At 33.8% G+C, this 17,840-nt stretch overlaps 1 protein-coding gene across 1 annotated transcript in view; it reads right to left on the bottom strand.

Annotated features, from left to right (window-relative positions):
- LOC144963688 (sphingomyelin phosphodiesterase A-like) overlaps positions 1 to 10,753 on the bottom strand; it is a 110,251-nt gene extending 99,498 nt beyond the window's left edge. Inside the window, exons 1-3 of the mRNA XM_078897643.1 lie at positions 10,707 to 10,753; positions 7,760 to 8,061; positions 3,561 to 3,740 (exon numbers count right to left, since the gene is read on the bottom strand). Coding sequence (XP_078753769.1) covers positions 3,561 to 3,740; positions 7,760 to 7,930 — 351 coding nt within the window. The 5' untranslated portion in view covers positions 7,931 to 8,061; positions 10,707 to 10,753. The remainder of the gene's footprint in view (positions 1 to 3,560; positions 3,741 to 7,759; positions 8,062 to 10,706) is intronic.
- Between the last annotated feature and the right edge of the window lie 7,087 nt (positions 10,754 to 17,840).

The raw sequence follows: 17,840 nt of genomic DNA on the forward strand, positions 1-17,840 counted from the left end.
CTCTGAAAACCAATGTCTCAATGATGTGCTGGGTTTGATTCACAGTAATGTGTGCGGCCCTTTACCAAACTCATTGGGAAACTATAGATATTTTGTAACATTCATTGATGACTGCACAAGACATTGCTGGGTTTATGCTATACAAACTAAAGACCAAGTCTTGAGTGTGTTCAAAGAGTTCAAAACCATGGTTGAAAAAGTTACTGGGAAATCAATCAAAATCTTGCGGTCAGATAATGGCGGGGAATATAAGTCTAATGAATTTAAAGCGTTCTTGTTAGAATGTGGAATTAGACATGAGTACACCGTTCCTAAAACTCCTGAACAGAACGGAGTTGCTGAAAGTTTAAACAGAGTTTTAATTGAGAAGGTCCGAACCATGTTGGTTCAATCCAGGTTACCCCAAAGGTTCTGGGCTGAGGCGTTAAATACAGCTGTGCATGTTCACAACTTGAGTCCTTCAAGAGTGTTAGGTGATAAGACTCCCAGGGAGCTTTTTACAGGCAAAAAGCCAAATGTTTCATATCTGAAAAGTTTTGGGTGCACTGCCTACATGCATATCCCAATGGATGAAAGAAAGAAGTTAGATCCAAAATCTAGAAAGTGCATTTTTATGGGGTACGGTCAAACATCAAAAGGCTATATAGGCTTCATGATACTGAGAAGAGAAGAATTATTCTAAGTAGAGATGTTATTTTCACAGAATGGAGATTTGAAGGTCTGCCAAGTAAGGGAGATGAAGCTCAGGAAAATGAATTTCAGTGTCCAATTCTTGATCTAAATTTAGAGTCTGAGACTGAAAATGATCATGAAACAAGAAACCTAGAGGGTAATGTTAATGAAACTGAAGCACAAATAAGAAGGAGTACAAGAGCTACAAAACCAGTTGAGAGATATGGAGAATGGATGTACACTAGTAATAGTAGCAGCAGCAGCTATGATGCTGAGCCTACAACTCTATCTGAAGCACTGCAAAGGCATGATGGTAAGCTTTGGAAAGAGGCAGCTGATAATGAGTACAATAGGATTCATTAGTCGTACCGTCACTTCCTTCCTAATGACGTATGGTAACTTAGTAACACTGGCTCTAAACTATTGGAACAATGGCGGACGCCGTATGAAATATTTCTCCGGCGAGCTTAAAAGCGTATCCAGAGGAAAAAAAACCCATCAATTTGATCATGTTTTGACTTTTACACATTCTGATCACAAGGCATATGAAAAGGGAATGAAAAGTTCTCGCCAGCATGAAGAATAAAAAGTAAAGATTTTCTTTGTTTAGAACCAAGATGGCCGCCGTTGCCGGGCGCGTGACATCAGACTACCGAATCCAATTCCCTTCTTAAAAACGGTGTATGGAAACTTGCTAAGCTTCCAGAGGGAAGAAAGGTCATAGGTTGTAGATGGGTTTTTAAAAGGAAACTGAACCCTGATGGCACTGTTCAAAGATATAAGCCTAGACTTGTGGCCCAAGGTTATAGTCAAGTGTATGGAGAAGATTATGATGACGTTTATGCTCTAGTTGCAAGGTTTGAGTCAGTCAGGGCAGTCATATCTCAAGCTGTCAAGGAGAAAATGAATATTCATATTGTTCATTCATTGTTTCATATATATATATCTTCTTCAAGTTCACCATTTAAGAATGCTGAAGTAACATCCATTTGATGAATATTCTTGAACAATAATAATGATAATACTAATAATAATAATAATAATAATAATAATAATAATAATAATAATAATAATAATAATAATAATAATAACAATAATAGTAATAACAATAATAATAATAATAATAATAATAATAATAATAATAATAATAATAATAATAATAATAATAATAATAATAATAATAATAATAATAATAATAATAATAATAATGATAATAATAATAAAAGGAAGAAAAAGGAGAAGAAAAATAAGCATAAGAATATGAATTAAAATAATCATAATCATAACGATATTGATAAAAGTAATTGTAGTGATAATAGTATTGCTGATAATAATAATGATAATGATAATAATAATAATAATAATAATAATAATAATAATAATAATAATAATAATAATAATAATAATAATAATAATAATAATAATAGTAATAATAATAATAATAATAACAATAATAATAGTAATAACAATAATAATAATAATAATAATAATAATAATAATAATAATAATAATAATAATAATAATAATAATAATAATAATAATAATAAAAGGAAAAAAAAAAGGAGAAGAAAAATAAGCATAAGAATATGAATTAAAATAATCATAATCATAACGATATTGTTAAAAGTAATTGTAGTGAGAATAGTATTGCTGATAATAATAATGATAATGATAATAATAATAATAATAATAATAATAATAATAATAATAATAATAATAATAATAATAATAATAATATTAATAATAATAATAATAATAATAATAATAATAATAATAATAATAATAATAATAATAATAATAACAATAATAGTAGTAAAAACAATAATAATAATAATAATAATAATAATAATAATAATAATAATAATAATAATAATAATAATAATAATAATAATAATAATAATAATAATAATAATAATAATAATAATAATAATAATAATAATAATAATAATAATACTTGTAACGAAAACAAATCGAAATTGGAATAATTTTTCAATATGTTACGTTTATGAGTGACCACTGAACTGTAAGCAAAAAAAGTACTTTTCGCCAGATCTAATAGACCCAGCTGGGTCGCATGGGGGTCAGAACAAAACCGCACCGGAATCGATCTCCGTCTATTTGCGGGTGAAGCGAGTGCGCTGCCAACTGAGCTATCAGTCCAATAAAAAGGAAATAAGTTGTCACTCAGCTCTCTTCTACTGTTTTAGACAGCATTTTGGTGATTATTTCTTACTAAAGTAGATGAATAATAAGACTATAAATATCCACAGTTTTGTGTGTTGGTACGTTATATCTGTCTGCCGGATGTTTTGAATGTTTAGCTAAACGTATAACATCAATATGACTTTGGACAAGTGCCGTGATTAATAAATTCATATTCATTCTTACTATCTATCTTACTATTCTCTCATATGCAATAAAGACATTCTTCATATCATGAATAATATCATCATGAGGACTACGTACATTCAGTTTATGTTTACATATCATAATTTAGTCTGTATTTCGTGTAATTTATAACAGTATAATTTTTTTTTAAATAGACAAATAAAATTCCCATTATTCATTCCAAACGGGAAATTTGTCTTTGGGGTCTATTCCAAGCGAAGATTTGAATAACCCAGGCCTTAGTGCAGCGCCAAATGAAAGATGGGGCGAGGTGACTTGCTTATGGCCACACAGCGCGGCAGGTAATCGAACTAGGTACCTTTCGAGTACGAAGCAAAGACCATACCGCTGAGCCACGCTGCTCTTGTCTTATGCGCCCCCCCCCCCCCCCCCCCCTGCCCGCCCCCCCCCCCCTGCCCCGCCCCCTGCCCCCCCCCTGCCCCCCCCCCCTCAACCCGGGATGTATCATTTAGTGATTATTTTCTATTCATATTTCTCACCTTGGGTATGTAATGGTCTACTATTACATCACACAGATTTTCGTCATCTGATAAATCTGCTAGCAAGAAGGATGTACAGAATTGCTTCAAAAAATCTCTTGGTGTCGACGAGTTACCATTTCTTTGAAATGGATTATTTTTATGCATCATGCTGTGATCCTGAATCAAGTTTAGGAGATTCTGAAATTAAAATAATGATAGCTTATTATAAATCTTTATTGTCCACAATATGGACATTTCAATTGACTGTATTGCCGGAACAAATGACAATCATATAATTTAGTGAGTAATATAATGATAATATCATGAGAATGAAATATACTTATTCAAAATTGGACTCAATTTAATAACCTTCGACCCGTAGCGCAGTCGCCAATCTCTATGAAATGCCATGAGAGGATATTAACATTTTACCTTATTAATGGTTTAAACCAAAATCTCTACCCTTTACTATTTATATACCAACAACACGAAGACGTTTAAGATGCTCTTCTCACCTAGACACCGTCATTAAGGTTTTAACTCGGTTACTATTCGTCGATTTTACTTCGACCTTTAATGTCATGGAGTCAAATAAATCGGTCACAACAAATACAAACGTGCTCTCTCCGCCGTATAACACTTGAGTAATGGCTCTCTCTCCAAAGATGTGCTGATTCGCAGATGCCCTTCATAGCGTAGACAAAAAATGACTACATCACACATACCAAAGACTGTTTCATTGCAAAAATTGTGACATTGCATTGTATTCAGGTGAACTTAAATTGACAAACTAGTTTCTCAGTGCACGTTGTTTTATACACTATTTGACAGCAGAATGGATGGCGCTGTCACTTATCAGACTGAGAAATACTCTGACTTGATCAAAGATTATTTTTTTTCAGAAAGGCAATGAAGCCAAAGTCTCAGTGGTCTTTACACTAGCCCATTATCTTTGGCAGACTAGGGACGAAACTGTTATTGGATATAACTATGGAGGATTATCACAAGGTTTGAGAGCTTTACACAAGAGCGTTTAATCATTTTCGATTTGAAGGACGAGTTTCCTGGCCACATTTTTTAGAAAACGGCAGTAAGGGTCCTGCGTTTCAAGTCCCATCACAGGCAATTAAAAGAAAGAGAAGTGTGTCCTAAATATGGTTCCTCCTCTTTAAAATACAAAAGAAAGAGAAGCACGACCTAACTGTGGTTCAGTCCCTTTAAAGTACAAACAGAACTTTTCCGCCAGCTCTCTGCACTTTTCACTGCTTGGTTGTTGACAGCAGACAACACTCTCTTTGTTTCGTGGATCTTCATTACACATACTGTACCACCAAATTTCTTCGGCAGACGTACAAAAATTCTACTCTCTGTTGTAGTCTTGTAATATGTTTAGAACACGCGTTCCGTAAAATATACATTGGCATCAGTAGATTTATTATTCTGTCTTCTTTTCAACCAAGCTTTGAGAGCATATTCTACCTTTGGGGGAAATAATTAAATTTCTTCCTCAGGTCAACGACTACACATTCGTCAGTCACGAGATATTTTCTAAAAGAGGTAAGCATAATGGATGCAGAGAAATAAATATAACGTTGAACACACACATACACACAGACACAGTTATGCTTAGATCAAGTAAAAAAAGTGACAGCGAAGTTCAAATAAGAGGTCTTCAGGTCAAGTGGTCGCTATAGACAGGTTGCCCGTTAAGATCACGACTTTAGAGGGTCTTGGTCGCGTCAGGGAGATTTTCATTATATAAAGTAAATTATAGAGAAAAAACGGAAGGGTGTCAACAGAGCTGGTCGTTATGTAGAGGTGGTCGTTATATAGAGGTTGTCGTTAAAGCAGGAATGACTATATCTCCAGTATAGTTGTTTTGTTTGTTTTTTTTTTTTGGGGGGGGGGGGGTTGTTTTTTGTTTTTTGTTATTTTTTTTGTTGTTTTTTTTTTTTTTTTTGGGGGGGGGGGGGGGGGGGGGTTAATTCAGTGCGGTGTGTACGTTATTCAAATGTTGTCAGATGAAGCAACTAAGTTACAACATTCGACAAATATTTTGTGAAAGTAGTTCTACCAAAATTTTACATGACTTTATTTAGAATGAAGACAAGATGTTAGTTGTTAACGTTTTATTTCTATGCCCATAAATGAAATTACGAGAGAAAAACAAGGTCATAGTAGTCGGCAACATGTGATAGACTTGGCCAATATTTCTGGGGAATGGCAATTAATTTAAAAACCTCTGCATTATTTATTTTTTTAGATTGTTGTCATCTATCAATAATTCAATGGTGTCCGGAAAAGATAGAAGTCCTGGTTCGTAAACAACAGAAGTTGTTTTCAATATAGCAACAATATTTTAAATAGCTCCACTAAATTATACTTCATTTAACCATCTCCTTACCACCTACAGCAAAATCGTCACATTTGTTACGACACAATATACATTTTTTCTTATTCAGATTTATTTTGTTCATCGCAATGATCGTTGTTTAAATAAAAAGAATATAAAGTTGTTTTGTAGAGATATTGTTTGAGTTTTTAAAATGTAATTTTTCTGCTGGGTAAGCCAGCCATTTTGGGGAAAAGGATCGGTAAGGAGAGAGTTAATATATTAATAATTAATAATAATATTCTGTTTAGAAACGTATGTAATGTTTGCAAGGTATTGCTTTCAAAATAGTTTTTGAGATATTTTACAAAACAGCTTTTAGAATTATACACGAAATAAAGAGAAAGAACTCTTTTAAGTTTTGTCTCGAACTTTATGATGTATAACAAAAGTATTTTTGTTATCTAAGCGGTACTGAGTTTACACAACTCTAGGGTTATATTTGTGACCTCCCGTCTTAAAACGGTATTATGTCGGGATGGAGAGATTTAGAAAACGCCTTTAGAAAATTATATTCAAAGTAAAATCCGTTATAATTGCACAATGTGAGACTTAATTTGCGGAAGAAACTACAATAAGACACATAATAATATTACAATTCTCTTCTCCTTAGTAGTTCTCACCTTTTTTCTATTAAAATGTTTGCTTTATCAAGATTTTGGAGATATTTTAAAAGATTAAACTTGCTTCAGAAATGACAACAATCTGGAAAAGGACAATAACTCTTTTGAATTGAACCACAGACCCAGTTATCTAAAATACGTGCTAACTTAGTTACTTACTTAATAACTTACTTACTATCCAGCGTAGTCCTCATTGACGTTATTAATCACTCTACTCTTTTGGTTCCTAATCATTTTGGGTGTGTGTACGTAACAAGTCCTTCGGAGAACTAACAATGAATATGTTGTATAAAGGTGGCCTAACCATTTCAGTAGCAGCAAGCTGTATAGGCATATTCTTAAGGACGTAAAAGAGCGAGGATTGATGAACGTTATTAACGACCAGCCTATAGTTAGACTAGAAAATAAGAGGCCATCACTCTGAAACCAGACGATTAATTACACAAGGTATGTATCCAGTCCTCTGGAAAAGTGGTTTTACACTCCCATTGAAATAGAAACCAATTTTTTGACATCATACTGGTCTTCCCTATTAAAGATGACGTGACCTATACTGTTTCAAGTTCATTATTATGTGCGTTTGACAGACTATTTTTAACTGTTAAATAATGCTTTAAAAGTACTTTCCATAACAAACTAAACAACTTTATGCCATATGACAACTTTCTGAATGCTTGATTCTGCCTTTGGCCAAAATAATTTCACTTTGAATGTGGATCAATTAAAATAACTTGTAAAAATCCATTAAAAAACTCTAATCTGTGATGTTCCTGAATTCTGTGGCTCAACGGCTTGATGTCTCGTCTTGGAAACGATTTTATGCTTTGGATTTGACTCGATATGTGAAAAATGAGCGCTAAACCCTTGCGATGTTTCAATGCGAAGCATATAGAGGTTTCTATGGAGTTAAACGATATAATATAGCAATTGACTCCTACCTTGTGGAAATGATTTTAGTCAAATGTAATTTATTTTATACCAGATCTAACAGACTCAGATATCCAATTACTGGTGGATTGACAGGGGTCAGAAAAACAAACTTGACTTCAATCTCGACCGATTCCTATCCCCTCCACCTGAGCTATATTAAAGCTCATATTTATTAAATAATTATCCAAAACATTAAGCTATTTTATCTTTTATGCATCTCATTTGTGCCTTGTATATATTTGAATCTCTAGATAGGAAAATTCTAAACTTACCTTACATTCAATGCAAATGTTTTTGGTATCATCAATGCCATTCATCAATTCATTCTGCAATGATTTTTCATGTGATACAAGATTATCAATCATATTTGCTTCTTCTTTAGTCCATGGAACGTTTACCAAAATTACCATCAATGGTAGCCACTCCAAAATCCGTAAGTTCATTGTTTGAACAATTTGTTCAATGTAGACCTCGTTTGAATTAATTTTAGTTCGAAATCAACTGTTCACAAGCTATCATTCCACAATCAGTAATTTTAATGTGTTCAACAAAAACATTAGGTCAGTTAATTTTCCTTTTTTTTTTGCCAGAAAGTAAGAGATATCTTCAGCTGCTGCACTTAACTCCATTTAGAGAAATGTATAATTCGAATTAACAATTTTTTTAGTATCAATACAATTGCAATTTACAATACCTTACATTTTATATTTATGATGGTTAAAATGCCATTTAATGTATAAAGAGAAGATAAAAACTAAGACAGTGGGAAAATGTAACACAATTTGTTTTAAAAGATAGATAGAGAGAGAAAGAGAGAGAGAGAGAGAGAGAGAGAGAGAGAGAGAGAGAGAGAGAGAGAGAGAGAGAGAGAGAGAGAAAGATGGTAGAAACTTTTACCTATAGAGAAAGTCACAAAACACCTAATACATTCTCTTTTATTTTAATGTAAAACAGTAAAAGTAAAGGAAACAATGCGGTCATATTTTTTAAAATAAGGAAGTAACTAAAGCAAAACAAAAAGAACCCAAAAAATAGGTTGGCAAAATGTCATCAGAGATGACGGTAAAGAGATCCTAATATTGTAAATGGTGTCATCAGAAAGCAATGGATTACAAAGAAATGTAACGACAAAGAGAAAATCGTACTAAAAAAGGTAATCAGAGCTAACACAGATAAACAGAAGCCCATAGGTTGATATTTGTGAGGTATTATCGGTTAACTTAGATATTTTCAAACGGAAAATTGAAGTAAATACTCCCATGCCACAAATACGGACGCTCGGAACCCAAACCCGTACAGGGCTTACCCCAAACCCCGCACATATAGTTAGTTATATAGCCTAATATAGCAAGTCAGCAAGGATAGATGGCATATATCTCGAGTTGGTGACACATCTAAGCTCCAGGGCACGGGCCTGGCTGGAAGAGGCAATGTCTGACGTCCTTGCAAAAGGAAAGCTCCCACAAGTGTGGAAGCACGCTGAGATAGTTGCCATGGAAATCGGCGAAGAAGGCCGACAGATACAGACCCATATCACTATTGAGCTGCTTGTACAAATTATTGGAGTGAGTTATATTAAACCGATAGGGACCGGTCCTAGACGCTTCTCTGCCACCCAAGAAGGGAGGTACAACAAGGAACTGGTCATTTCCCTTACAGAGCATATTGAGACAGGCTTCGAGAGTAAACAGCAAGCTGGTGCTGTATTTATAGACCTATCGGCGGCGTACGATACGGTCTAGTGCGAAAGATTAATGCTCAAACTTGCAAAGATCATAAGGTGCAAAAAGACCTTGAAGTTATTATTTTCAATCTTAGTGGAAAGAAAACCCCACGTCGCGCTGGGAGACACTACGAGTAAAGTTAGGAAACTGAAGAATGAGGTCCATCAGGGATCTGTTATGGCGCCAATGTTGTTTAATCCCGAACTCTTCCTCAATGAGGGTGGGATACACGGGCGACTGGGCACTCTTTATTCTCAAAGCGAGGACGTCACCAGACTCAAAACCTACATCGACAAATGGTATCTGAAGATGAACACTTCGAAAACCGTGGCCACTGCATTTCACCTATGTAGCTTCTCCAATATGAGCCGCATTCAAAATATCTGGGGGTGACGCAGGAAGGCAGCGATACCTATCGGGTGCATCTCGAATGAGTTGCCCGGAAGATAGAAAAACTCAACAGTCTTCTGAGGGAGCTGGCGGAATCAACTTGGGCTGCTAATTACCCGATCCTGAGGATTATGTTCGATGCAGAGAATACATCGTCGGACACACCTTGTTGAATGCCATGAGCTCAAAATCAACATATTTACAGGCGTCAATTTAAAGCATTTTGATCACGTTTAGTAGACACTGCTCTTTATAAAAGCTCTTTTTGACACTGATAGCTTAAAAACACTCTGCAATTCAAAGTCATATTCATAACGGGTTCCATTAAGATGGGGGGCCCGATAGCTCAGTTTGTAGAGTATTCATATAACACGCAAGTAGACCGACAAAAGTACTTTGCGATAGACTAGCGTCCGATCAAAAGGGTAGCAAGCGATTGCTATTGTCCTTTTCACGCTATAGAAACCGGAATAAACTCCGGCTCCAAAGGACCAATGGCTCTAAAGGACTGCTCCCCCCCCCCTCATTCATAGTCTTTTGATTATTGGTAAAAAGGAAAAAAGCTCTCTGGGATAGAGCAGGGTCTAGGCTTTATGGGATATGTTACAGGGTCTTGAGTCCCGAGAATTGAAAAAATCTGGCTTTGGAAGAATTAATTTTCAATATGCCCCGATACGTGTAGTCCACCTATCACAAACAATAAAAGTCACCGTTGATCAACTAAAAAAAAAAATAAAACGTGACATTTGGTATTTACAAATTAAAATATTGATAGATGTCGAAACGTAGTTTATTTTGGTTACCTACTGTTAGAATTCATCACGGGTGGAAATCAAAAATGAGTAGGAAAAGATCAGTTATAGCAATGAAAAACAATCATAGAAACACACATTTAAAAATACGGAATTTTTACACTACTTATCTAAGGCAAAAACCACGCTATATATATATATATATATATATATATATATATATATATATATATATATATATATATATATATATAAGAACATTTAGACAAACAAGGGTCCAAAGGAGTTTGTTATCCAATCACACACATAGAAAAAAAACAACTGAGAAAATGTCCTGGTATCAATGTCATTACATTTCAAATCCATGTAGCATCTACCTTACAGAAACTTCCGAATCATTAAATATATAAGATTCTCTTGTCTTTTCGTCGACAAACAAAAACATAATTATTAAGTGTGACAGACCATTTGCACGTCAACTGAAGCAAGGAATAAACGAATGATCACTTGAGGGCAACTTTTAAATGATTTATTAATTTGGTCACCCTTGAGATGTTTTTGTTTTTGAAGATCCTTTGTAGATTTCAATTTCTATCAATTATATTTTTTACTTAAACATGGTTTTTGACAATGCGTGATGACGCCGCAATGAAATGGAACAACTTTTGTCAGATTAATTCAGCGTCAGAGCATTGCCACTGTCATACCTAAAAGGCATTTCGTCAGAAACAAATCAATTTCAAGTTGGAAAACAGTCTTAAGATTTGACTTTAAATGAAACAGCATTCATGTTGTTTGACTTTGGCGTTTAATTGTTTCCAGGTTAAAATGTCTTCAATGTCATTCTATTTTCATTTTTAAAAAAATTATATTTACACAATACTTTGTTTTCAAGGTTAAATTAATGGTCCATTTTTTGCTCGCAATTAAATCGATACTCAAAGTTTTCATTATCATATATTTGTCCAATTAATTGCTCATGAATTATCAATCAACAGAATTGAAGAGAATATTTGTATTTAAGATTAAGCAATCTCAAATGTATTATCTGTTGCTTTGAGCATTTAAATAGAAAAAAATACGAAAGTAAATATTCACATTCGCAAGGCAATACATATATTTTCTTAGAATCTGAGACCGTCATACAAGAAGCCGAATATTCATAAAGATTACTCAACGGAATAATTAAAGGAATACTTCTTTAAAGTCAACGATATTAACACAAATTAATTACCCACAACATAATATTTTTTTTTATATTATGACCGATAATGAGTAAGAATATAGCTTCTATTCTTTTCATTATTTATTGTTAAGTGCCGTACTCTAGAAAGACAAGTATTTAAAAATGTGCCAGAAAATTAATCCTTCAAATACCGATCGGTTTAAATGACCCTCATCTTAGCAACAACAACAAAAATAATTTAAAAATAACCTTTTTTTTGTTTCAACAGATCGATAGTTGATGAGGTGTTTTCTGGCCAGGTTTTTAAATACGTATCTTTCCAGAGTACAGCACTTATCTCAATAAACGAGAGAGTAAAGCAACATGAATAAAACACTGTTTTCACTAAGGAAAATCAACACTTGACATTATCCATATTCAGTGCATTTTGGTCCGTACAAAATAACAATATGTTAAGCAAGGGGTTAAGTATTTATGATGAAATAAAAACACGCCATTCCTCGAAATTAAACTGTGACAGAATTATTACGGGAACTACGGGAGGTCGGTGTTCTCAAACCTAATATGTTCATGAGTGTTCAGACAGTCTTCTATGGTATTCACTCTGCTGTAAAAGTCTTTAGTTTAGCAAAACAAAAATAGATTGCTGACATGTAATTGTCTTTTGGTCAAAAATGATTTTTTTGCTTGCAAACGCATAACATCAATTTGATATATAGATAATGGTAAATACAATTATTAACACATTGCAATTTTTCTCGCCCGGATAAAAAAAGCATGTTTACAGTATATGAATTGACGATTTTGAGACATTTTTGGCAACGATGCAAGTCTATATGTGTTGTGTTATTCATTGGCCAAGCTATTGATTTCTTTATGGTTTGTTTACATTTACACAATCTTTTTATCTTCCATTAAGTAGAGGGTCTATGGTTCCCAACACAATTTATATCATCCATGCTTTCGATATATCCACAATACACTGACGAAATGCATTTTTCATTTTGAACAGAAAACTATTACGATTTAATTCGAAAGAGAAAGATGACTGTCAATTTGCCAAAAGGAGTTGAACCCCTGGCTGGATCGTATAATTAATGTATTCCTGGCCAAAATGATAAAGAAAGGGGGTTTGTGAGTGTGTGGTGGACCATATCTTGTAACATCTGATAGCTAGTAGTAATGCCTCTGGCTTTCTTTGACGTTCAAATTGAGTCCTTAAGCACACGAGCGAGAACGTTATTTGCTGCTGGGAGCATTTAAATAGAAAAAAATACGAAAATATATATTAACACTCGCAAGGATCTAAAGAATATATTTTCTCAAAATCTCATTCATGATTTCAGAAAAAAATATTAAAAAAAAAATAATTAACAAATATGTATATAACATTTTTGTAAAACAACAAAATACCAAACATAGAATGTTTCAGTATTAAAACGCTTCGGCCATTAACAAAAAAAAAAACAATAAAACCATGAATATATCACTTAAAATCAAGGCAGAGAGCAGAAAAGTATTTGGCTAATACCATTCGAAATCGTACCATTCGACAAGATGTGTTAAATATTTTTCTCGGTCTATATGGATTTTAAGTTATGAAATAAGGGTTTCAATGTTATGTATATAATTTGTATAACATTTTTGATATACGCATGAAAGGAGCAGAGAGAGAAAGAGAGAGAGAGAGAGAGAGAGAGAGAGAGAGAGAGAGAGGGAGAGAGAGAGAGAGAGAGAGAGAGAGAAAGAGAGAGAGAGAGAGAGAGAGAGAGAGAGAGAGAACACAATCTGAGAACACGACCTTTGTCTTTCTAATGAGGGATATCAAAGCACAAGCTATAGCTTGGTACAGGAAAAAATAGTATAGTATGGAGTATAATGAAGATGGTGATGGTGTTATGGGTGAATGGTGAAAGTGATAGATGGTAACAGAAATATTAGGAAGGTTGTTGTGCTACTGCTGCTGCTGCTGATGATGATGATGGTGATGATGATGATGATGATGATTATGATGATATGCGGCTATGTGGTCTTGTGGTATGACACTCGCTTTCGGATCGGTATGTCCTGGGTTCGAGCCTCGCGCTCGGCGCATAGTTGAGTCATTGGAAAAGGCTCTTTACTCACATTTTCTCACCGTACTCAGGTGTAAAATCAGTACCTGGCGGTAAACAACGTGTCTTTGTCCGACAAATTGTGATATCGCCTAATAGGCGGTATGTCCCGTCCTATATATTAAATGTTGCTGTTGACCAGGGGCCCATTGTAAAGCGCTTTGAGCACATTTAATGGATATTGCCCTGTATAAAGCCCAATATTTTTATAATAATGATGACGATGATGGCGACGATCACTACGATGTTTCTAGTGTGCATAATATGTTTGAGTGTGTTTAATGTCAATGTTCTGTTATGTATGTTCTCTATAGTATTAGATTGTTATAAATGTGTAACCAAATGACAAATTGCCACTATTGTGAGGACAATAGAGACATATTATTATTATTATTATTATTATTATTATTATTATTATTATTATTATTATTATTATTATTATTATTATTATTATTATTATAATTATTATTATTATTATTATTATTATTATTATTATTATTATTATTATTATTATAATTATTATTATTAGTAGTATTTTTATTATTATTATTATTATTATTATTATTATTATTATTATTATTATTATTATTATTATTATTATTATTATTATTATCATTATCATTATTATCGTTATCATTATAGCTTTTATTCCGCCGCAAACATTGCGGGTTCTCCACTAGAGTAGTTTATAAAATGGAAGTAAAGGTCCATATCTAAGTATGCTGATGAAGTAAATGAAACATTGTGAAGCGCACTGAGAATTTGAATGTTTAGATTTATAAATTAACTTGAAAATTAAATGTATCGCCTTTACCTAAGTCTTCACGAGTTACAGGGGAATGTATTAAACATTTAACGGAATTAATAGTGAACTGATAAAATAATTAATGTTAACATTGAGAGTTTGCGTTTCAAACAAATTCCTACAAGCAGTATCTGGCAAAAGTAAAAACTATAACATTAGCTGTAATTATCAAATCAAATACCTCAGTAAATGTTCGACTATGTGGTCCCAAAGAAGATCCTGGGTTCGAGTTCCACTCCGATCGGCGCATCGTATAGGTCTTGAAAAGACTCTTTACTGTCATTATCTTAAGGCACTTAGAGGTATAATGAGCACCTGGTCGTCAACAAAGTTGTCTAACCCAAAAAAAAAATCGCCTTACATGCTTCATGTGCCGTTCTCCATGTGAAGTGTTGCTGTTGGCTAGCGACCCCTTGTAAAGCGCTTTAGGTACTGTATAAATGGTCAAGGTTTTTCTTTCTTTTCTTGTTTTTAAAAAAAAATATTTTATTATTATTATTATTATTTACATAATAACACGTGTCTATTATTAATAACTTAAATGACAAGCAATGCGCTTGCCTTGACACTATGTTTTCTCCCCCGCTTTCAGGTTTAATTCATTTGAGGATATATGAGGAGAGTTAATCTAATATTACTCTAGCTCCCATCTGTGTATCATAAATAGCTGTATTGGATGCTTTTAACAGAGACGCATTTTGTCATCATCCGAGTGTGGCTTTGTCCACTTTGGTTTGATTTTCGACCTGTTACTTATACGTCGAAGATTCTAATTCTAAGATGCTCTTTACAAATAAGTTTTCACCTAACTCAGGTGTACAATAAGTACCTGGTCGGTCAGTGTGGCATGCTGTGCATGCCAATATAATAATAATAATAATAATAATAATAATAATAATAATAATACTTTATTGCATCCCAAAAAGGAATTTTTTTGTACAGACGTGTTATAATTTACACAATAAGATAAAAATACAATGGAAATAGGATGTATATATATTAAAAAAAGGAGCAGCTCTATAACCAGAGCTGCACTTTATAATATGAATAATTTCAACACTGTATAATAGTTAAAGCTGTCACTATAAATAGAAAATTGAAAAGATTGCAAAACAAATAAATTAATGAATTAATATTTATATTTTTAAAAAGTAAAAATGAGAAATTATTATATAAAATGATTATTGCTTGTTGTTATAAAGCCTTATACTGGACGGCAGAAAAGATTATCGGTGTCTCTCTGTTTTCGTTGAAATAGAGAAAGGGCGACCACTTCTTTCTGACATAATAATTGATGGTCTTAGTGGATGATACTGGTCATTTAATATTTTAGTTATTTTATTTATACAAAATTTCTCGTATAAAAGATCTACATCGTCAACATCATTTATATAGCGTTTAATGGATTTTTTAATATTTGAATTTATTTTGTTCCTTTCCACTGCTAAGCAATTGCCTCCCCAAGCTGTTATACAAAATGACAAAACACTTTCGATTACTGCTCTATAAAATAATGTGCAGGGGGTTTTATCTATTCTAAACTGAGAGAGTTTTGATAAAAAATATGTACGTCTGCACATCTTATGCCTAATTATTTTCAAGTGTTCATCCCACTTGAGCCTGTCATCAATCGTTACACCAAGGTATTTGTAGTGAGGAACTCGCTGGACGAATTGGTCCTTTAATTTTAACGGTTCTATCGGTTCCTTCACTCTCCTAAAGTCAATCACTAGCTCCTTTGTCTTGCTTATGTTAAGCTCTAGGTGGTGGGCATCACACCAAGACACAAATCTATCAATTACTTGCCTATAAGCCACTTCGTTGCCATTTGTTATGAGGCCTTGAAGAGCGGTGTCATCTGCAAACTTTATTAAAGGTACTCTGGTTTTGACTTCTACAGTCATTCGTGTATATTGTGAATAATACAGGGGACAATACACAACCTTGAGGAGCACCAGTATTTGTAGTTATACAGGAAGATTTGTTTTGTCCTAATTGAACATATTGTGCTCTATCCGTGTGAAATTCGAGCACCCAAGCAATTATATACTTGTTTAAATTCAGACTAGTCAATTTTTGAACAACCAATTGAGGTTGCATTGTATTGAACGCTGAAGAGAAATCTGTAAAAAGCAATCTCCAATAGCTCTTAGCGTGATCCAGATGCCTGTAGATGTTGTTTGTAAACAGCAAAATGGCATCCTCTACGCCACGTCCTGGTTTGTAACCAGATTGATGACTATCACTCAATGGCATAAACTGATTCCTAATTTTAACAAGAACAAGTTTTTCTAAAGATTTCATGACTATTGAAGTCAGTGCAACAGGTCTGAGATCGTTCATAGATTCAAGTTTTTCTTTTTTGGAACAGGAATAATTTTTGAAGTTTTCCAAATTTCAGGGATCGAAACGCATTGGAGGGACCAGTTAAAAATATGTGTATAAATGGGGGAAAGCTGATGGGCACATTCTTTTAATAATTTTCCTTTCAATCCATCCGGCCCAGCAGCCTTCCTCTCGTTTAGTTTCGAAAATATGAATCTCATTTCTTCTTCACTGACCTCAATAGTCATTTCATCTTCCAAAGCCCTGTCTAATTTATGTTTTTCATTTTCAATATCAAATTTGTTTGCTGTGTCGAAACGTGAATAAAATTAATTTAGAGTGTCAATTTTGATATCTTCTGATATAATCGTGGGCTTTGGATTATAGTTAACAGCAGTTTAAGCCCCCGCAACGTGTCCCGTATATCCCCAGAAGAAAAGCATTTTTCAATTTTATTTTTGTACTTGTCTCTACTCACTCACACAGTCATTCAGCTCATCCACACTGTCACATGATTCGATAAAAACATTCCAGTCAGTGCATTCAAAACAACCACGCAACTCCTCATACACGCTTTCGTTCATGACCTGAACACACTTTACTACTGGCTTACAACGTTTGATGACAGGGCGATATATAGGTAATATCAATAACATATTGTGGTCCGATGAACCAAGTGGAGCTCCTGGAAAACATTTATAGGACTTGTCAACATTACAGAAAAATAGGTCGAGGGTCGAAAAAAAAGATCTCACTGCACCCGAGATCGATCTCGGTCCCTTTGCGAGTGAAGCGACTGCTCTACCAACTGAGATATCTTGACTTCACAACTGTCATCAAGTCTGACCAAAACAGGATATAAAACACGTAAAATGATTCGCGCATTTTTTTTTTTTGGAAAGAAAGAAATAATTAGGGGAAGACGAGAAGGAGCACTGTCTATGTCAACACCGTTTGAACTGTGTTCTGCGAGTCTGTTTGTCTGTCCGTCTGCCCATCTTTATTAGTGAAGTTGATTATACTTGCTAAATCAGATACACAAACATCACATTATATA

The sequence above is a fragment of the Berghia stephanieae genome, chromosome 2 (genome assembly GCF_034508935.2).
Source record: "Berghia stephanieae isolate SIO BIC M18660-M18661 chromosome 2, UCSD_Bste_1.3, whole genome shotgun sequence".
In the NCBI taxonomy this organism is placed as follows: domain Eukaryota; kingdom Metazoa; phylum Mollusca; class Gastropoda; order Nudibranchia; family Aeolidiidae; genus Berghia; species Berghia stephanieae.